Genomic DNA, 24119 nt, shown 5'->3' on the forward strand with positions numbered 1-24119 from the left:
TTTTAAAAAAACATTTACCAAGACTTTTTTTTTCAAAAAGATTTAAATAAAAATACAGCTTAAATAATTTTTGTATAACATCATAACTCTCTTCATTTGATTTTAAACTACGTAAACATTTCAGTCTAATTTAAATTCAAAAATATATAAATTCTATACTGTTGTTCTTTTACAAAAAAATAATGATTTCTTTTAAAAAAAAAGGAAAAAATTAATAATTTCTTAGAGTAATTTGAAAATTAAGTTATTTTATACAAAATTAACGTTTGAAACAAAACCTTTATTTTATATTTGTACATAATAATATTCTACTATGAAAAACGACTCCCTGACTGATACAATAGTTATCTTTATTTTTTTATCTGTTATACTGATGATAATCAACAATTTAGAAATATTTTTGCGATATTATCATAGACAAAAATATATATAAATATCAGTGAATTATAGAAATAAATTGTTACGGAACAAATAAATTATTGATATTTTTTGGTAAAAAAAAAAAAAAACAAGAAACCAACCTCTATTGAAAACTGTTCATAACTTATGGTTTAAACAAGAAGGCTGTCATTTTACACCTACTCTTAAGATGAAAATCACATAATTTTCATACACAATGTTTGTCATAAAACCAAAAAATGTAGCTTAAGGGATGATACATTTTTAAGACATTTTTCTGCTAATTTGAAATATCAATTTATCAGCTAAGTTATAGGCCTATAATTTAATCAATTATAACCAATGTGATTTGAATAAATCCTTTACGCACCTCCTTCTGATGCATCACGGCCACGTTGCTGCTCTAAAAGTCGTTCAAGTGGTGATGGTCCTGGTCCTGACCATAACGACTAAAAAATATAACAATGTTTAATGCATTTCATAAATGTTAAGATTGTTAAATATTACCTGTTGATGAAATGTAGCAAATGATCTATTACTGGGCTCTTGACTTGTATCAATATTTCGGGGAATCATAATATTAGGTTGATTGAATAGTGAATAATATGAACTGTTGTTTGTATTATTATAATAGTTACGTTGTTGATCATCTCTTATACTGAAATGCTTGAACATTAAATAAAAGATTAATAATCATTTTAAACATTAAAAACTTATGCTAAATATATAATAGTAATAACTTACATTTAAATTATTTTGCAAAGGTGAATTATGTGCAACTTGAGGAGAATTAATATTTGACCAAGTACCATTTGGATATTGTCCAATTGGAGCTTGGTTTTGTATAAATGGAAACATTGGAAGTTTTGGCTGGTTGCTAGAAAATAAAAATTATTAGGATCAGATGAATTTCAGTATTTATAATTTTAAATAAAAATAATAAATATTAATACTTTTGAGGTTGTTTTATACTGTCAATCCAACTTGCTGGTGGTTGTGGCCAAGTAGAAAAGTTTGGTAAAGGCTGACCAAATCTACAGGGACTTTCTGATGAAGTTGGAAATCCACTCAGATGTAGTTGACCAAAAGTATTCATAGTAGGATTAATGTTAGGTTTTGAAGAGTTGAAATTACTGGAATGATGAGGCAATTGATAGCCAATAGGAGTAGGTTTTACAGCTCTCTGATCCTTTTCAAATTCTGATGAAGTTTGATCAAGGTCTTCTAATGACCATTTAGCTTCACTACTAGATGATGAACTAGGAGATGGAGATCGAAATTTCACCTATATTTTATTTTATAATTAAAAAATAATTGTATCCAAAAACGCATTTATAATTTTTCTATACCTGTTTAATTTCAGTTTCTTGATTTTTCTTCATTATTGAATCAAAAACAACATTACGCAGAACTGGTTTAATATCTGAGTTATTTGAAGACTGGAATTTTAAGATACCACTCTTCCTATCACCTACAACAGAAATTAATATTATTTATAACTTTAATTTAATTGAAAGCATTATTCACTTATTAATAATGGTTTATACAATTTACTTGAATTTAATAACTGACGTTGTTGATATGATGATAATGTTTCAAGATCAGCAGCAAGATCAATAGAATGAGAACTTCCTGAACTATTAGGTATTATTTCAAAAATCCATCCTTTATCTATTTTCCTGCACACAAATTTTATCAAATATTAATTTATATATAATAAGAATATATAAAATAATAATATAAGATTACATTGCTTTTATTAATGAGTATGGAGTAGATGAGAACCAAACACCAAATTCAATTAAACGACTAGCTCTAAGGACATTCATATTTATTTTTGTACTATCATCAGAATTTAGCCTGTAATTAAATAATATAATAAACAATAATTTAATATCATTCAAATAAAAAATAATGCTAGTCTTACATGAGTTTCGAATGAATTGATTCTAACATAACAAAGCCATGGAGTAATTTATCTTCTGGTAAAGGAATATGAGAATCTAATAATATACACATCTTAAAGTTAATTTATAATTAAATAAATTAAAAAATTGAATAACACTTATTACTCACAATCTTCATGGTTTAGATCATTAGACAATCCATTTAATAATTTGCAAAGACCAGGCCAAATTTGCAAACGACTTCTAAAACCAGGAGAATTCAAGACACTAATATCACTTCGTATCCAATCCAGAATGAGTTTAACTGTAAATTTTAATATAAAACTTAAAATTTGTCATTTATTAAAAGTATGGTCTATTTATGAGCTACAATTGTCGCACCATTATCAACAAACATTTATAACATTAAATTATATAAATTTTTTAATAATTTGTAATAACATTTTTATGAACTTAAAGATTCTATGTTTATCAGGATTTAATTATTTTTAATAATTCTAAGAAATGTAAATGATGCTTATTTAAAATTCTACTTATACAATAAATTATAAAAGTGTTCAGTTTGAAAACATCTTATTTATTTCCATATAACTGAAAAATATTAAAAAAAAATTTTAGTTATAAACTGATTTCAAAAACATGATAATATTTTACCACCAGTAAGACTAAAATGAAGGCTATAATTTTTTTAGTGGTATTTTTATTGATTGTCTATTGAATTAAATGAAAAATAATTATACCTGCGGGTAAGGTATAGTATTCTGAAATATTTTGACTTTCTTTCATTGTATATAGAGGAAGTAAAAAAGCATTGAGAAAAGTAGCTAATAAATCAACAACAGGAAAACATTGTATTTTAACTGACGAAGATTCATTTCCAATATAGTTGAAAGCCAACATATTAATAGCCACCATCTATAAATGATTCAATAGTTATGATATATTCATTTGAATAGATATTATAATTAATAAAACCTGCTGTAATTTAAATGATGTAAATGATTCAGTAGCAATAAGCGGTGTGAATGACAATGAAAGACTTTTGATATATCCATCACATGCTTGACGTTTTATATTATCTTTTGACATCAACACTCCATGAAATGCGAGAAATAGTTGAACAAATTCAGTGCTAGTTATTTTAGTTTTATAAAGCATATCTTGACTGAAACACAATGTAAAGGTATTTTAAAATAAATTATTTTAATTTATTTTAAATTAAATTATTTTATTGTAATAAAAATAATAAAAAAATATATATATACACATTGAATGGTATTACCTAGAGTTAATATATTTGTTTAGTGTAACATTTAGATTATTGACAGCTGCTAGAAATGGGTGTCTAACATTTATGCTTCTCATGTAATAAAATACCGTACTCAAATTATCTCCTCGCGATGCTTCAAGTAAAGCCAATTGGTTGTAAGGTTGTCCACTGTTAGGGCTTAATTGTATGGCATGTCTATAAAAATAAAGTATATAAATTATATACATATAATATTAAATATATAGTTATTTATATAAGTATTAATAACATTTAAAATAAATTTAATATTTTAAAAACATAATAGAAAATAGATTGAGAATTAGATATTATTAATTTTTAATTTTGTTATGATATAATTATAACAAAATGTGTAAATAATTTTAACAAAAAATAATTGTTTTAACAACTTTTTAAATAATTATTGATAATAATTTATTTATAACAATAAATAAGTCTATAAGAATATAATTATTATATAATAATTAAAATAGTGTACACTAAAATGTATAAATTATATATTATTATACGTTTTATTATATTTTACTAAACTTATTTTTATAACTTTATTAATTCATTTATATTATTACAATTTATTTTAAGCTAAATATTATTTAGAAGTGTTTTAAACTAAAATCCCAAACATTTTTAAACAGCTAAAAATTGAAAAATATTTGAAAGTTAGTATTTCTACATAGTCAATTTAATTTTCCGTGTATTTTTAGACCTTAACTAAGCAAAATCTACTCACTGCAAGTAAAAAGGACATGGATTTCATTAACAAAATAACACAATAGGACAAACATACATTTATTACTAACATATATGGATGAGTTAAGGTGATGGTAAAAAATGATCAAAAATGATAAAGATCAGTAAAATATAATTTTAAATGATTTAGTAAAAATTTTGTGTCTGCAATAGGTATTAAAATTGTATTACTTTTTATATTAGTATTTAATCTTTCAAAATACATTTTCATAGTTCAAAATGATGACATTTAAACATAAATTTAAAATAAATGAAAGTTACATACCTGTAAAATGATTCAGCTTGTCTGTTTTGATTACGATAACGAGCAATATCGCCTAGATGCACCAAGCAATATTGACAAATGTAATTACATGAACTTTTTTGTGGTTTTCGTAAATATGATGAACCTAAGGACTTATCCGCATCACAAAATCCGTATAATTTTCTTTGGGAATAAATAAAATAAATACAATAAAAATCGTAATATGTTGATATACATTTTGGATAACATACTTATGAAATGGTAGGTCCAAATCAAATGTCAAGCATATGCTGTGCAAAAGCATAAGATAAAAGCCGTAGGCAGACTCAAGACACGATAAAAATAATGCGTTCCATTCATTACGTTTTGCACTCTTAACAGAAAATTAAAAATGATAACGATAAAAAATAAAGTGAAGAGTATCCAGTAAATTTAATTAAATTATTGGTTAGTACTTTTTTGTCTTTGGCAAGTTGTTGCAACTTATTGATGTTGTTTTTAAAGCCATGGTTCCAGAGGTCTTGTTCGACTTTTTGGTCTAATGCATACTCCAAGTCTAAAGTCAGCACTTGCTGGTAGATGATCTAAAGTATGAACAAATAATAAATGAAGCTGTTAAGAAAATGTACTTAGAAATGATAGACAACACTTAGTAAGAAAAATGAGGTCACATAGTAATATTATTTTTAATACCCTTAGCTGTTGTTGACATGCTAGTGTTTCGGTGCTGTTTATGTCTTTAGACGCGTAAATTTGTTCTTTCAGCTGATCAGCTTTCCTGTGGACCAAGACGCATAAGGTAATATTCAAACAGATAATACTCAAGGACGAGTGCTATAAGAACCCTTTGACTTAACCAAACCGTACTTTAAAGTTTGGACGGCCGCGATGGACACCATGTTTTGACAGTATTTTCCCACACATGGAACACAATCGACTTAAATATGAACTTTGGTCAAGCGACCGAAACAACATTGCCGATATTCATCATCATCATCATCAATATACCGTACACTGTCAACATCATTACAGACCTACGGCGACAAGCACCACGTAGCCGACGACAGGCAACATGTTGTGTTTAGATCCCAGACGGCGGCGATACAAATGGTCGATGTTTATTTCAATTTTGGTCAGTACCACGACCACATAACGTACGACTCGCCAACAATATAAACATCCGTGGTCGTTTACAGGCTGCAGTCACTTCCACTGCACTCTCGGCGCCCGTTATCACTTGATAAGGCTCATGTCGAACCACGGTCGACGGGCGCGCGCACTATTGTTAAAAAAACGATACGGAAAAAAAATTTAAATAAATAAATAAAATAATTATTGGCTTTTAGGCTCTTCCCCATTGGCTTGATAAGAAAACGGTAACTTCGAATTCTATAATAAATATCCGCCAAGAACCGATCGCGAACGCGACCGACGGTAAACCCTACGGAAAATGCGTTGTCAATAATACTGTGCACCGAACGCAGTTGCCGCGCATTACGGTACTCAGTACTATTGTTTATCATCGTTTCGCGCGCGTATTGAAATTTCGTAGCCGCTGTCGCCCGCCAAACGTGATAGTAAATACGCGCGTTGGGCACACTGTTTTCGCGGGCGACCAACGGTGACGGCGACGCAGCGATTGTTTTTCTTCCTATTATCTTACGATATATTGTGTTATACTATTATTGTGTTTAACGAACGGCTTGATCGCGGTGACGGTGGACAGGGCTGATTATTTTTAATGTTTAATTATAATGTGTCATGAATGTACCGCCGTTGTGTCGTTACCGCAACGATCTCAACAGCACAATCGCGAATCGACAAGCGAGCGCATACGCCGTATTTTCACGGCCCTGGAACACAATCGTCAACGTTGCACCCGTTCTCGTGCATCCCTTGCTGTTGTCTGGCGTTTGCGCGTTCTTCCGGTGAGACGTCCATCACACACGCGATCCCCCGGAGTCTAGTCGACGCCAAAACGCGCGACGGTTAACAATACTACCGCGGTAGATTTTTGATTGCGGAAGGACGACGTGTCGCGCGCCTGAACATCCCGGACGTCTGATACAGCACGGCCTCTACGGCGACGGTTTATCAATTCTCCTTGGGTAAGTAAAAGACAAAAGATAAAAAATAAACACTAATTTTTTTTTTCTCACATCGGCGACGACCGACGACGTTTGTGATGGTCTTTGCGTTGGCCATTTAATGATCATCTTTGTGCGCCGTCCGTTCGATGTTTTTGGAACATCATTGGGAAAATGTTTCACGTCGGCGATCGGTCTACACCGACGGCCCAACAAATAACGGGCGAAACCATTTCGAATATCTGATGTGTTTTGACGGGACACGGGTGACGGTTGCGATTTGCAAACGAACGATGTCGCCTCTCGGTATCCAGGGGATTTTACTATTCCTTGTAGCCCGAAATGGATATATGATTCCGAACTCGTGATTGATAAGAGAAAAAACGGTTTTTTGTTGAACCGTAGATTTCTCGTTCGATTGCTTTCTTAAAATCTCTAATGCACCCTGAATTCATTACACCCATTACACAGACTGAAATGTTTACTCGCAAACAAGTCGGGTAATTTCGGTCTTGGAAACGTTATCTGTCGATCGATCCCAACTTTTTCATTGTAGCTCCGAATTGGATAAATTTTGCTCAAACATCCAATCACGTTGATTGCAGAACTATATTACAGAACAACAAGTTTTATTGCAAGATATATCCCGTTAGATGTCCTTATAATAGTGTTTATTCTTATGCAACTGTTTTGTGTCCTTGTTTCGATTTAAATGGTTTTTATAATAAGACTATATTAATGTTATTAAAATTATAACGATTTAATAGTAAAATTTATGTGAAACGTTTTACTGAATAAAATGTTTACCTCGTATTAGTACTTTCCTGCCATGGATTAAAATGCTTAGTTTCAACAGTAAAGAAAATTTGATTTTTATGAAAAATAGAAAAATTGAGTGATGTTAATTCTGTACTAATGCCATGTTGAAACAAATTTTATAGAGCATACGCACACCAACAATGAATAAAAAAAAAGACAAGTGGGATATTTGTCGGACCTGTGGTAAATCAGGGGACATTGAAATATTTGGTCGCGATGGAGTGTCTTTGCAACTTGAAGAAAAAATTAATTCCTATCTACCTATTACGGTATATTCTTTAACCAATTCATGTTTGTACTATTTTAATTTGTTTGGATATTGAATCTACAACCGTTATTAAATTGACAACATATAGCAGAATTTATCTATTTTGCATATCACACATTTTTATTTTAAATTATAGGTTTCAGTTAATGATAATCTACCTCTCAAACTATGTAGTGTATGTATCAGTCGACTAGAAAGTTGTCATAAGTTGGTGGTATCGACAATAGAGATGAATAAAACTTTAGAAGAAGTAATGAAAAGAAAACAGATAAAAAACAATTCTTATGCATTTGTAAGTACAACAATGTAGATTAATAAAAACTTAAAAAAAAAAAAATTAAATAAAATATAATTGCTTTGAATTGATTATGTATAACTTGGTGTATTACTATGTATAGTTGGTCATTTTACATAGTTTAATGTTTAATGTGCTTATAAATGGAGCTTTAAAAATGAACTAATTAATATAATTTCACATTCCAACAGGATAATAATGAAGATAGCATTGAAGATATGGAACACGAAAACGCACAAATGGAAATTATGGACATAAATTCTGCTGACGAAGATGATGGTGGTATTGTTACAGTCAAAGAAGAATATTCAGAAGTATGGATTCGATACTTAGTTTTTGCAATGATTTCTCAATGATTTCTGAAAACAATAACCTGTGTTAAATAATGTTTCTTTAATCTTAGTACGAGTCAATAGATATCGTCAGTGTTGGTACCGATGACCTTTGCGATGATGCATCAGCTGACGACGAAGAGTTAATGATGATTAAAATTGAAGAAGATGACTGTGAAGAAAGTGCTAAATATCATTGTTCCAAGTGCCAAAGAGTTTTTGAATCAGAGACTAAAATGCGCCGTCACATATTTATTCAACATGATCCCGGAGAAATGGAATGCTTTCATTGTTTTGCCAAATATGATTCTATGTTGCATTTTGAACGTCACATTGCCACACACTTCTGCAGAAATGAATATCTGTGTGATTTTTGTCCTACTATGTTCAATCGTGTATCTGGACTTCTAGATCATTTAGCCAAGCATAAAAATGAACGTCAAAGGTTTACTTGCCCAGAGTGTGGTAAAGTATTGGCAAATCGACTTTCTTTTACGACTCATCAACGAACCCATACGGGTGAAAAACCACATGCTTGCAGATTCTGTGATAGAACATTTTCACAAGTTAGTTAATATATTAAATTTATGTCAGAATTGTTTGACTTTCTGTCAAACTAAAGTTTTAGTACCCTGGGTAACATTCTGCTGCTTAGTTGAATTTTCTGAGTTATTGTTAAATATATGTTTCTATTTTAATTGGTAAAATATTATACAATTTGTGAATAATTAAAAAAATAGTGGTGAGGTTATTATATAAAATAATAACATAAAACTTAAAAGGTAATTTACTGATTAAACTGATGTCCCAATTCAGTAATGCCATAAGCATCTTATTATTATTTATTGATGTACTGTAATTACTAGTATTAGCTTAGAGAACACTAATTATTTTTGTATGTAAATTAATTGTGCATATAATATTGATTTTTGAGAATATTAATATTCTATTGCAGTTCTCATAGGTATGCATAGACTTTTAATTCAAAAGGATTAATTAGGAATCAAAAATTTAATTGACCTAAAATATTTCTTTTGTTTCATGTTATTAGATTCAAGTTTCTACAATCATTTTTCATAAATAAGATTTAAAGAAATATTTTTCATATCTCCTTTTGTGTAATTTACTAGCTGTAAAACAAATATCAGCATTTAAATGTTGTCATTTGAAGCTTAAGTCAGATTAGTTATAATAATTTTAACCTACATTAATTTAATAAAATATAAAATATACACTGTCAATATTTGTTAAATATTGTATGCCGTTATATTATTACTAGCAAATTTAATATTAATACATTTTATTGATTTAATTTAATATTTATGTTTTACCTTATTACAGATATCATCTAAACAGTATCATGAACGAACTCACACTGGAGAAACAACCCATCACTGTGAATTTTGTGGTAAAGGATTCAATTCAAAATTGACACGTGATACTCATAGACGTATTCATACTGGAGAACGTCCATTCGGATGTAAACAGTGTAACGCTACATTCCGTTGTTTGGCAAATTTACGACAACATGAAATGGTTCATGCACCAGTAAAGCCGTTTCAGTGCGAGGTATGTTACAAGCGTTTTGGGCGACCAGAAAAAGTACGTGTTCATATGCGTACACATACTGGCGAGAGGCCTTATAAATGTCCTATTTGTGGCCGTGGTTTTACTCAGAAGAATGATATGCTCAAACATACTAATGTGCACAATAAACCAGCACGACGGACCAATTCACAAATTATGAAAAATAATGAGGATATGATGATTTCTGTAAATAATTCTGTTCCCAAGTTTGTTAATATCAAAGATCTCAAGGAATTATGCTTTGATGTCTCTAACAGTTATGACAGTTCAGAAAATGATACTAATAGTTCAATGACTTTAATCGAGGATCAATAGTGACTAGCCAGTAGTTAGTTAATTTCTATATACATACAAATAAATGTATTTATTAGACAAAAACCATTGTAATTCATTTAAATATGTCTTTAAGACAGACTACTATTAAATCTTATAACATTTAAATATATATATTTTTTTTATAAATTATGTATGTAATTGAATATATATACATACATGTAAATTAATATTAATATACAATTATACGTTTTTATAATTATAATGCATATAAATGTTTGTGTTTTAAAATTATAAATAATATATTATAATTGTAATAAATTGTTTAATAAATAATTAATATTTAACATATGCAAATGCAAGTGTTATAGTATCAATAAATTACATTTTTAACTATGTGTTTTTATCATAAATCCAAATTTTATTTATTAAAATCTAGCTAAATAATTCATTGATAATTGGATCTATCTAACCTGTCCCTTTCTCCTTGCTTGTTCAGCTTGAGTTTCCTACTTTTATAGAAAAAAATATAAAAGCAAGGATTTCAAGTGAAATAAAAATAACTTAAATGGCAATTTAACAACATATTACTGATAGTGTTAACCTACATCTTTGACTAACCATTTCTTGTGTGTACAAATAAATATTTATATTTAATTTAATTTTGTAATTCGATCATCTGATCGATGTTTCTTCTAATATAACTAGATATTATCTCATTTTCAAGTATAACCATTGACTATAAAAACTATTTATAATTAATGGTATTACAAATTTGATTAAAGTTGAAGTTTTTTTTAACAAAAGTGAGAAACGTGTATGATTAATGGCTTACAGAATTAAATTATAAAAGTTTATCTTGCAATAAAACAACATATTAACGTTAGGGAAAACAATGTCTTGAATAGTTCTGAAATTCTATATTTTATTCATCTATTTTCTTTAGTCGTCGGAAAACAGTAGTAATTCGAACATATTCGAACTATTATCAAGGCTTATTTACGGGTAGACACGTCGTAATGGACAATGCTTGACAATATCGCAAAGTATATTATAACCGTTAAACCGAAAATTGATTTGTATAACAATTATGAATTTAAAACGAATTGATGTAGAATTATCAGAAAAATTATTGTTTAAAGAAAAAAAGTGAACGTTAAAACGGAATGTAAAAATAATATTTAAAGGGTTCGTACGGAATAATTTAGCATACTTGACCGTTCCCGTTGGAATTGGCCATACCTTTTAACAATCTTGATCGTTGCGTTGATCCGGTCGAAGAGCGCAAATCGCGAACTGATTGTTTCGTACATCGTCGCATTGGTTTTTCGCCACAAATTTGTTAGACATTCAACCAGCATCAATATTGCCGACGTTACCATTAGATGGCGTTTCGTTCGAATCGAGTTTTCGTCCACATACGACAATATGTGGGTGGATAGTGTTTAAATAAATCGTAACAAATGTTTAATGTACAAATGGGCTCAGTGCCGCAATAATCGGGTGTGTTGCGTCTGTCAAACACACGGGCCCATGACCTTATAATAGGGCCTAATGCTAATATTTTAAAAATATGTAGAAAGCAAGAAAATAAAACCATTTTGTAATAATAATTACTATGGAGATTGAAAAATAATTGATTGATTTTGTTTTGTACACATAATCGTACATCAGCATTTTTTTTACAGCCTGTATAATCGAAATTCAAAATAGTTTGGTTACAAGTACAGTATGGTTTCCCTGTAGAGTCCGGATGCGGAGGAGGGCATTAATTTTACTTACACACGGGAAGTGGCGTAGAAAGACTCACTAGCGCCTCTGGCAAACTAAGAAAAAAAAAACACTTTTCAACCAATTAAAATTTGATGTTACAATTTTTATTTATAAGTAATTATTACAGTGCTTAAACTTTTAAAATTTGCTTTTTTCGCTTTATGACTAGCGAATTCATCGATAATTTCTTCATATGAAGTTTTTTATTTAAATGCTTTTGTTATGTATGTATTGTATATATTAATATTTTCATAATTTTATCATTTAATTCAAATGTAGTCTGTACAAATAGGCAACATCTACGTATTTAAAAAAGTATAATAGAAAAATGTCGATTTAATTGTAGGATAAAAATACGACTTATGCACAATTTTGCGCCCCTGGCGTAGGTACAGTTCACTATACCCTTGTTACGCCACTGCACCCGGGTCCAAGTTAGTGTAATTGCGGTACTGAATGGGCTGCATATAATCGAGATAAAGAACGCATATTCGTGTTATGACGTTGATTAATAATCACCGAGCGCACACGGGGTACCTACATTGAACGTAGCCGACCTGCAGTGGCGTAAATTGGGTCCGATTTCTAGAGGTGCAGAGACGTATTCTTTCTAATTCTTTAAATAATTAATACATTTTGAATTATTTTAGTAGTGAAACCAAGTATTATATTACTAAAAAAATAACAATCAAAATTTTTTTTTTTATTTATTTCAAGATGGGACTTCCTCTTTCTGCAGTTTCCGAATTGAATTCTTCAATTACATGGTCTAAATTAATATTAATTCTTTTTCGAATGTTACATTTAGTTTTTGTTTTATGAATTAAATTTATTTTTAAATATAAAGTGTATTTTTTTTTATTTTAAATAAATAATCTGTACCATAGGGGCAGTGGCATAAACTGGGTGGTACAAATGTGGTACTTGTAATACCACGTCTAAAATGTGGTGGTGCAAAGATATATTTTTGCACCACCAGAAAATTATTGAAATTTGTATACCTAAAATATTATTTTCAAAAGCCAAGGAAATTAGCATACTAAAAACAAAATTTTTATTGTTTTTTTATTAATATAATAATAACCTTTAGGTTTTAATGCTAAAATAATTCAAAATTTATTTGTTATTTAAAGAAATATATGGGAAAATATTTAGTTTATTGGGAAGAATTTTACTTAGGAAATTAGAAAATTGGTGTTGGAAATTATAAGTTAAGAATATGCTTTTACACCACCAGAAATTGGATCCAACTTACGCCACTGCTTAGGGGTACAATAAGTTTATGTGGCTAGAGTAGAATACATACTAATTAATTTTATTAATCATAAATGGAATTAATAGTAAAATTAAATTCTTTGTTACTATTATTATTTTTTTTCTTTTTATTGATAATTAAATATTAAGTTAACCTGTTATTCTTATTTGTAATTGTCAAAAAGGCTCAGCCCGTATATATTCTAAAATAAAAATAATTAAATATTTACAGGTAATGTTTGATGTGAGAAGTAATCCATTAATGATATTCACCAAATTGTCTTTTTTTTATATTTAATTTTAAATTACATAACTATACTGACAGAAAATTTATTTCGATTTAGCTGGTGGTAGGGGGTGGATAAACAGGTCACGACACCATTTTCTTTTTAGATGTCTGGGTGGATAATTAGGAACAGTAGGGACTGCAAGATTTCGTATAGAGGGTTGATGTTGAGGAGCGTCTAAACACAGGAATGCACCTTAAGCATTCTGCGCATGCGCGTAATTTATTCACCACTAATGTTGGGCTGTTACATAGAGTTATTATATGGGCTGTTATCAATATATCATATCAAGTCACTATAATATGAGAATAATATGAGTTATGAATCAAACTATTCAAAATTTAACTACATACTTCCTATGTAAATAATATATTGTCATTTTATTTTAGTTGTTAAATAATAATGTTCAGTTTCGTTATAATTTTTTTTTGTAATAGTATATTGTTGAGATGTTTAGTTTCAACTCTAGTGTAATGTACTATGTACTCGTATACATTATACTTTTTCATACGTATTTCATTGTTACTACGTAATTACAATTTACAATTATAACCATAAACAAATTAATAGAAGTAATATGAACCACGTGCGAATCGCAAAATTTCGAATAGGAAAAAGTTGCAATACAGCATTAGCAATCAAATGTATTCAACCATCCAGTGGCGTAGCCAAGGGGGGGGCTAAGGGGGCTATAGCCTCTCTCATGGGCCGTGTTTATATGTATGGTGTATCTATGTACTAAACTAGTATACCACTATTTTTATTTAAGTATTTTAAACCTTTGGTATTAACTAAATGTTGACGATTAACGAATAACAGGTGTTTGTCTTTAGCGTAGATATTACAGATTACTAATACTTCTAGTTTTACGATGATTATCACTATCTTTTTGATGATTATCATTCAAGGTTGTGGTGAGTTACTATCAAATATTTAATAACGTTGTCAACATGGGAAAAAGTGTTAATATTGAAATAAAAATGCCACGAGTATGTAAAAGGCAAACTCAGAGAGAAAACTTTATTTCTTAAAATCCAGAAATATATTTTAAATGTTCTACTTTTATTCCTCTTCTTGACTATTTAATAGAATCAATGGATGCTCGTTTTAATCAAAGGCTTATTGATGTTATGCCACTTGAAGGACTTATTCCGGCCAATTTAAATATGTATAACGATGAAAATATTATAAAAGCTGCTAAAATATATGCCCAAGATCTCCGTGATGACACCTCATCTACAATCAGAGCTGAGCTGTTCATACGGAGGCAACAATGGAGTCAAAATACTATTCCAAAACCGAATTCTGCTGTTGATTCACTTTCTCATTGCACCAATCTTCAACCTAATATTAAAATACTTTTACAATTATTCATCACGTTACCAGTTACCTCTTCCACTCTGGAAAGAACGTTTTCTGCACTTAATCGCTTAAAAAATTATTTAAGAAGTACCATATCGGAAAACAGACTGAATGGGTTAGCTATGGCTAATATAAATAAAAAAGAGTAATTCGATGAAAGTGAAATAATAATTGAATTTGTCAGAAATTCGCCTAAGAGGATGCAGCTGTCAGAGTGGAGTAAGTGACTGAACACTGAAACCAAAATTATTATTATTATTATAAATTATATATTAATAAATATTTTTAAAACTATACTAAAATGCTTGAATTACATTTAAAAACTTGGTGGTAGATGGGGGAGGTTAAGGGTGAATTCTCATATCCTCTCTTACCTTACTTATCCAAAAAAGTGATTAACCCCTCCCATTTAAAAATCCTGGCCATGCCACTGCAGCCATCCAGTATATACGCTCCGCTTATATTTGTTACTATCATTTACTTTATCTATGTTGATGTTAAATTAAAAAGTGTTAAATAAAATATCAGTAATACCCAGGGCCGAGCCGATCAATAGCGGCGCCTCTGACAAAATAAAAATTTGCGCCCCCTCCTCCCAAAAAAAAAACTTATTTACTTAAAAGCATAATCATTTTTTATTTTAAAGCTAAACTATTTTAGAGTTAAGTTTATTATTTTAATAATTAAAATAATAACATTTTAAAAATATTTAAAATTCAGAATAAAGATAAAAATAACAAAGTTAATTGATTTTGTGCTATCTATTTCGGTATAAAATTATAACAAATTCTTAAAAACAATAGCACATAAAAAAAATTTGTATAAATGATGTAAATAAAATAATACAAAATATAATGGTTCAAATTAAATAGAATTTAGTACAACATATCTATTAAACAAATTTAACTTTTCTAGCTTTTTTGGAAGCAAATTCTTCGATAATTGAAGTGTAGTCTATCTTAGATGCAATTTCTTGTTAAATTGAAAGTATAGTTAAAATTTGATAGACGCTCTTGACCCATAGTGGAACGGAGATAATTTTTTATAAGCTTTAACTTACTAAAACTTCTCTCGCAAGTAGTTGTAGTTACGGGCATTGTTAAAAAAATTCTTAATGCCACTTCCAAATTTGGGTATACATCTTGTAGAGAATGTTGATTTATGCATTTTAAAAAGTCATAAGAGGTTGCAGTTTTAAATGATTCCATTAATGTAGAAGCTTGAAACTTGAAACCTTGAACTTCTATCTATAGCTCACTGCCATTCAAATCAACACTGTTATAATAACACTAGATCAGCCGACCATTTTTTTGATATCATCAATTCCCATAGTCGATAAATTTCAACCAGACAAAAATGAGAAATTTGATGATATGTTAGACATTTTTTTAAATCTCCATTTTAGACTTGTAATAATAGAATCTAAAGATTGATAGCATTGTAGCTTCACAATAGTTTCAATTGATTTATTAGTTTCTGTTTCATCTGACTCCAAGTCATATTTTTTGCGTTTTATTTTTCTGGTAGTTGGATAATCAGTGGGTATGTTTATTAAAAGTGCAATTTTTTTAGCTTCATTCAATGAATTTTCCAAACCATTTCCTCGTATATTTTGAATGCATTTAATTAAACCTTCTAAACTTTTTGTAGCCACATCAATAGTCTGATTTTGATTCTGTAAAGATAAATTTTCTTTGTCAATTTGTCCTAGTATAGAATCCCAAAAATGAAGGAGGCATAAAAACTTTAAATCTATTTGTTTCAGAATTTGTTGAGCAAATGTTGTTGTGTTTTTATTAAAATCTTTCACGTCGGTCACCATATGATTTAATATATTATAAACGTGATTAAAATTTAATTTTAAAGCACTCACAGCTTGTTTTTTTGTACTCCAATGTGTGTCACAATGAGATTTTAAAGTGATTTTCATAGTTTGCATTAAGAGTTCCCATCTACTTGTCGAGCTAGAAAAAAATGAGTATATATTTTGAATTAAGCAAAAAATGTTATCATCATAGGTGAAACTTTTGCAACATGAACACCTACTAGGTTTAGGGTATGAGCTGAACTTGGTAAAAATGTCGCTATAGCTCATTTGTACGTAAAATATTTGATTGTACACCATTAATACTTCCAGCCATATTTGCGCCGTTGTCATAGCACTGTATTCTACAGTCCATTATGTCAAGTCCACTTTTTTTTATAGTGTTTAATATTTCATTAGAAAGCTCTAATCCTGTTTTTTCGTTAGTACATATAAAATCAACAAATGATTCTTTGATCATAATGTCACCATTAAAAATGGAGACATACCTGATTATTTGTGACATTTGTTCCTGGTGAGATTTATCGGGAGTGCAATCAAAAATAATTAAGAAGTATTTTGATTTTTTAATTTGTTCAAATATAGTTTGTCTTACTTGTTGACCCATTATACAGATTATTTCATTTTGAATTTTATGAGAAAAATAACTAATAGTTGGTTTATTACTATCTGTTATATATTTTACGTGAGCATATAAGATAGGGTTGTAATGACTTATTACTTCCATTAAAATTAAAAAAATACCATAATTTGCTTTTTCTATTTTGTCTGACGAACCTCTTAAGACCAGTTTATTTTTAGCGCAAAATAAAATTCCGTCAACAATAACTTTAAGAATACAAAACCATTTATCTTTTTCATTTTTGATGGAATTTTGAAGTTCATGATCAATTGTTTTTAAAGGCGGTACTACGGGAGGGGCAAGGTAGGCGGTTGCCCTCCCTGCGAGTTCTTACTCTCCCTATACATTTCAAATATTGGTTGGAAACACCTCATATTGCATGCTTATTTAGAGTCTGCATGGCTGTAAGTAATAATATAATTATCTACAACCGTGGGAGCCATTCTTGTAAATATGCTGATAAGATTTTTTGCATCAACATTTTCAATATTATTATAATTTATTTTTATTATTGACAAATCATGAACCAATATTATTACTTTATTATTATCTGTATCACAAACGTTTTGTATGATTTTATACTTTGATTTGAAGTGTGTATTTTATTTAGTATTCTTGAGTTTTTCGGGTAATATTAATTATAATAAAAATTATGAACACAAACCAAAGTAAAAAAATTAAAACTTTATACGACTTTTTCATACAAGAACCATTATAGACGGCTCTACGAGGTGTGCCGGGTGTGCCTTGGCACACCCTAATGTGAATAATGCGAATAAAAAAATTGAATAATTACAATTGAGAATATACGAGTATGTGCGTAAACATTAATTAAATTTTAGTTTTTTGTAAGTAATATTGCAGTGTTCAGAATAAGTCTGTAATAATAATTACGTGTATATTTTACCAATCGCTATTTTACAACATTAACGAAGCCATTATTTTTAGAATTTAAATCATACCACGGTATACATTGTACAATTTTTCAAGTGTGAACTGTGAACTCTTTAATTTTTGACTTTTTTACTCTGCCTTATGTAAATAATTATTTATTATATAAATATATTAATATTAAATAATGAATAATGTCAAAAAAGTGAAAAGTGGTGCCGAAAAAATTAAAGTAAAACGTGCAGCAGAATTCAAAATGTTTGGAAATGATCCAAAACAATAAAAATTGTATTTTAAAGACCAAAAGTTGTCAGTTGAATCTTCTTTAACTACAACGCCAGTAAAGGTAAGTAATAATGAATAATACATAACGGTATATTTCTACTTTACCGGGCACCCAAAATGTTGAATATTTTCTTTTACCAATTTAGTGTTTTTTAACGCTGAAAACGATGGTGTAAACGAAAATTAGCGCAAACAATCAGTTTGGAATAGAAATTATCAATAAAACTAAAAATGTACAAAAAATAATACTGATGAATTTGGGTTCGAACGCGGAACATTCACATTAAAAAGTGTAGTCGTGGCCACTGCGCTATAACTTAATAGAACAGCGGTTCTTAACCTGTAGTCCGCGGCCCTCTAGGGGTCCGCGATACTCATTTCGGGGGTCCGCGACAGCCCTAACACATAAAATACTTCAATACGTGACATGAGTGCATTATTATATTATTGTTTGGTTATTATTGTTATTAATTTATTTTTCATATATTTTTTATTATACAATAAATAGATCTTATTTTCATTCGATGTTCAAAAAATTGTATCTTAAGTATAACATCAATCATTACATTAAGTTAATAAAAATTAAATTTTAAGAATATTAAAAAAAAAAAAATGAAAACTAAAATAATTAAATTTAAATTTACTGAAAAATTAAGTGTAATAAAAATAATTATAAACATGTATGTTTTATTATGTCTACTAATGTTATTTATTATATAAAATAACTATTATAATTTTGGTTTTAATAACATGAACATTTTGTGAAAAAAAATGTATTAGAAAAAATAAATTGGTAAGGGGGCCTGCAATTTCTAAAAATCTTTCATCAGGGATCCGTGATCTACAAAAGGTTAAGAATAACTCTAATAGATGTTAAAAATGTATTTAAGCATATTCGAAAAAACACTACGTTTTAACTAATAAGTAGGTAATAACTATTAATTTAAATTATTTTATTTTATTTCCATTACAGCTGGAAGTAAAAAATGATGTCAATCAAGAATGTTTTGAACATTTTAATTCATATTCTAATTTCAAATTAAATAGTAATGCAAATGTGACTCAGAAATTAGATTTTATAAAAAAACATCCAATCCAACCTACCCAGACCAAAAACATATATTTTGATTTTAATTAAATTTATTATAAAACTGTCTCTGGAAAAAAGATACATAGAAGTTGGTTATCTATTTTAGTGAAGGATAATTATTTTAAGGCAATGTTTTGTCCAATTTGTATAGCATTTGGTTCTGGATTAAGTAATTTTTCAAATAGTAATGGTTGTACAAATTTAAAATCTATGTACCGAGTTATTGGACGACAATGAAAAGTCTACTCTACATATGAATGCAGTTGAAGGATATTTCCATGCTTCAAAAAAAATGTCCGTGGAGTATCTTGTTAATAAAAACATGATGGTAATAAAGAAAAAAGAAGTGGAAAACAAAGTTCAAAACTTATCATATAGAGGAACTGCTTCCAATGAAACATTATCCAATTTTGATGATATCACACTAAATAAGGGTAATTTTTTAGAGATGATCCAATTTACAGCCAAAACAGATGCAGTATTGCATGAACATTTGCGACGAGCTATTAAAAACAGTAAAATTAGAAAACAAAATTTAGAAAATGGAAATAAAATGCATTCAAAAGAAAGGGGCTCATTGGTTACATTATTATCTAAATCAACTGTTGATAAAGTAATATTGGGAATAATGAGGTCAATGAGAAATAAAATTAAAAACGAAATAGGCGAACAAAAATTTAGTATTCAAATGGATAGTACTCAAGATATTGGTGCAATGGATCAAGCTTCAATTTGTGTTCGTTATATTTTTATTGGTGATATAAAAGAACGACTTTTTGTAATAGTCCAAATGAAAAGTTCTAAAGGTAAAGAGTTATATGAATTACTTAAAGATTGTTTTACAAAACATGGCCTTATATTTAGTAATATCATCGGTGAGTCGTTTGATGGAGCAAATAATATGAGTGGTGAATTTTCGGGTCTATAGGCATATATAAAATCTCAAAATGAGAAAAGTGTATATATATATATGGTGCTATAGTCATATTTTAAATTTATGTATAGTTGATATATGCAAAAATATTGATTCAAAAACCTTTTTTGGACTTTTAAACCGTTTGGCAATATTTTTTAGCAGTTGTTATAAAAGAATGAATATTTGAAAAAGAGAAAATACTAAAAATAGCAATATTGGAATAGATAAACTAAGAAAATTACATAAGGTGGCCGAAACCAATACAAGATGGTGGTCAAGGCACAAGGCATTAGAGTGGATATTTAAAGGGGAAAATTGTTTATTTCCTACAGTTATAAGTGTTATTTTATATTTCAACAGATTATTCATTTGAAAATAATACTACATCTGAAGCCAATTCTTTATTAAAAAATATGTGAGAATTTAAAAATAAACTTACTGCTCATATATTTTTAGAAATTTTCAAATATGTAAGACCCACTTCTGATTATTTACAGATAAAAAAATTGGATTTTATTTCAGTTTGGAGAATGGTGGAGAATACCATGAAAGATATTAAACAAATTACATTTAAAAATATTATAGAAAGAGCAAAACAGTTTGCTGTTGATATGAATGACAATCTATCCAACTTAGAAATACCAGAAAATGTATTTGTAGAAGATACATTTCAAGAAAGCCGACGAGTAAAAAAGAAAAGGAAACAGTTTGATGAGAATACTGAAGATGTATCATTTACACAACCAATTGATAATTGCGGATTTAAAACAGACGTATCATTTTGATTGAGAATTTCAAAACAGTTTGGGTTTTTTTTTATATTATTTTGTGAGTTCATATGGACCTGTCGCTAGACGATGAGGTTTGAGATGAGGAAGAGTGAATACTTTTTTTGAACCATAGTGAATTTATTATATGGATTTTTATTTATAGTTGACTCGATGTGCGAAGAGTTGATAGCATGCGCGTTTGGTCGACTGGACGTGGTTTTGTTTTTATCGATATGCTGATTATAATTACCTAGTGCTATTTTTTCTCATGATTAGTTGATTAGCTGCGGCGGTGGTATGTGTGTATTTTATTGAGACCGCCAGGCGCGGTCGCAGGTAAGGACACTTCGTATTAACAATTGCCTAATTACGCAGTAATTATGTGTGAACGGTAATCTAATAAAATAAAATAAAAGAAAAAGATTTTAAGTGAACTTACACAAAGTACGTTGCAAAGTTTAAAATAATAAAAACTGTAAATAATAAATTGTGAATAGAGAAAACTCTAAGTACAACTAAGTTTTAGTCATTGACACCGGTCGCTAATAAGTGCGATAATAAATTAATAATAATGCGAACTTCCACCGCGGGACTTTATTAATTTAAAATTAATTCTTATGTTCACGTTTGCATAGAAATCAAAAGTAAATTACCTACTATTTTGACAGTAGGTACATTTTAAAATTGTAATGAACATTGTCGAGTATAAATGTCGCGCGAGGATCGCGGCGTTTTGGCCTTCTGCAAACTTGGTCGATAACATGATTGATTGCTCGAGAGGGGGCTGTGCTGTTTCCGATCACTAACCGAGACCGGTCTGTCCGACAGACAGTTAACAGTTATCATTTATTCATTTTCCATACTGCAAACGTAACAGCAGTTTCAGCTGCTCAGCTAGTGGTGCTGATAATGAATAACATCGTTATTCGTTAACCCAAAACCTTGGTTAAAACGTCAAACCAAAAAATAACAATAACTGTTACTTAAGTAGTAACTGTTATAAATCACTGTTATTGTTATTTTCTCCCATCATTACCCCCGTATCTGATTGCACTATCTACTAGAATCTAGTAACTAGATATATGAATACGACTGATATAAATATCACGCATTATACATATATTCTGGTATACAGGCATCAGGTCTTTTCCTTGGAGCTCAACAGCAGACGTGTGGACATTCGTTATCTACCGGAGTCAAGACCGTCCCGAAGATGAAAATCAAGGCAAGATGAATAATATGAAAAATGTCGACTATTATTTTTTTACTCAATGTATGTAGTATAATTAATTATATGTAGTCGTATTTTTACTTTTAACATGTATATTTGTTTCAGTGTCGCACGTTCTTAAAATTGAATATTGTATTATATATATACATAATAATATTTTATATTGCATAATAAGTAGTTATATACATTTTATTCGTGCATACACTGTATTACGAAATCATCTCCCATCACTAGTCTGTCCGTCGGTCGTTTGCCCCGTTCATCATCACCGTCGTGTGCTTGTCTTCCTGTTTTTACGTAGCCGTATAGGCAAAATAGCATATCCGCCATTGTGCGTACCGGTGCGTCGCCACCGTTAACCCTGACAATCGCCGATGTCGTGTACACTGTATGCCATTTTGTCCTTAGTGTTTTTTTCTTTTTTTTTTGATATCTATATTTCGCCGCCCGTAGCACTCTGCGCCACGTGGTTTGACAGTCGCTGTCTTATCCACTCCGTTCTCGTATCGAGAGACCTCAGGAAACCTTTTACGTGTCGTGCTCTTGTTGGAATTGTGAAGTTTCCGATTGCTATCGTTGCATTCGTGTTAGCCCTTGTCACACCGTTTTTTTATTATCGTTCCGCGAGTGTTTTATTCGTTCGCTGACGTCATGTGTGCTATTAATCTCACTCGAACGCAGTGTTGCCAAAAGCTAAAAGGTCTTCGTCCGTAAATATATTATATTAAAATACCGTATAGGACCGTACGTACACATTTTATCAAATTACCGTACAAGATCGTAAGTTAATAAATTTCATCGTGATAAATTCGTAGTTAAGTGATAACATTCACGTAATATTTATTATCAGTTCGAGTTTAACATCAAAATCAAAATATTATGTCAGTCGTATTCCATGTTATATTCTAATACTTACTCTATATCACGGCCGCGATTCAAAATATATCTAAGGTGTATCTTTATTTGTGATCATGGTTATAATAGTCTATACTCACTATTCAGGTACACTATTAGTCTATTCAGTCTATTGCTCTGTTGCTCGATGTGATAGGAAATATTGCAAGTGAATGGGGTGGCATGTGTGATTAGAATAGATCAAAAGGTAAATCAAATATCGAAAATTAGTGTAATTACAACTTTTTAATAAGTACAGAGTAATATATCATAGTCAACAAAAGATAAAAAAAAAAATCAATAAAATATAAAGATGTATAATTTCCAAATTCTACTACTATTAGTTATATTTAGTAGTATAGGGTAAAGTATTATTATTTACCAATAATTGATATGGTATAAACCTAACACTTAAAGTGTAATACCTAAAAATAATTCAACAATTCAGATTAATGTCTTCATGTAGGTAAATAGAATTACCGTATTTTTACGTGTTTTTGACAGGTCCGTCCGTAGACTGTACGGACGGCCAAATTACCGAACCGTCCCATTCGAGACCGTACGGCTGCCAACACTGTCCGAACGGTTGGGAATTCCCGCATTTTAGTTTGTGTCTTTGTGACGTTATCGCCGGGTGTCGAGTCGAAATTTTTCATTTGCATGTGCCAGC

The 24119-nt window shown here is 29.7% G+C and overlaps 2 protein-coding genes across 2 annotated transcripts; one reads left to right on the forward strand and one right to left on the reverse strand.

Annotated features, from left to right (window-relative positions):
• Positions 1-443: 443 nt before the first annotated feature.
• On the reverse strand, positions 444-5855 carry LOC112683804 (protein SMG7-like). The gene is made up of 17 exons (XM_025554972.1): positions 5456-5855; positions 5282-5366; positions 5044-5172; positions 4840-4961; positions 4610-4771; positions 3589-3771; positions 3282-3471; positions 3047-3221; positions 2476-2610; positions 2327-2402; positions 2149-2259; positions 1954-2078; positions 1749-1870; positions 1353-1684; positions 1144-1276; positions 907-1065; positions 444-848 (listed from the first exon to the last, which is right to left on the reverse strand). Exons 1-17 carry the CDS (start codon positions 5485-5487, stop codon positions 762-764), a joined length of 2358 nt encoding a protein of 785 aa, XP_025410757.1. The 5' UTR covers positions 5488-5855; the 3' UTR covers positions 444-761.
• Positions 5856-6199: 344 nt separating this feature from the next.
• On the forward strand, positions 6200-10410 carry LOC112683805 (zinc finger protein 391-like). Its single transcript, XM_025554973.1, has 6 exons — positions 6200-6696; positions 7617-7763; positions 7899-8054; positions 8249-8371; positions 8461-8955; positions 9731-10410. Exons 2-6 carry the CDS (start codon positions 7635-7637, stop codon positions 10289-10291), a joined length of 1464 nt encoding a protein of 487 aa, XP_025410758.1. The 5' UTR covers positions 6200-6696; positions 7617-7634; the 3' UTR covers positions 10292-10410.
• The last annotated feature ends 13709 nt before the right edge of the window (positions 10411-24119 follow it).

Source organism: Sipha flava, unplaced genomic scaffold (genome assembly GCF_003268045.1).
Source record: "Sipha flava isolate LNK unplaced genomic scaffold, YSA_version1 236_pilon_pilon, whole genome shotgun sequence".
Lineage (NCBI taxonomy): Eukaryota > Metazoa > Arthropoda > Insecta > Hemiptera > Aphididae > Sipha > Sipha flava.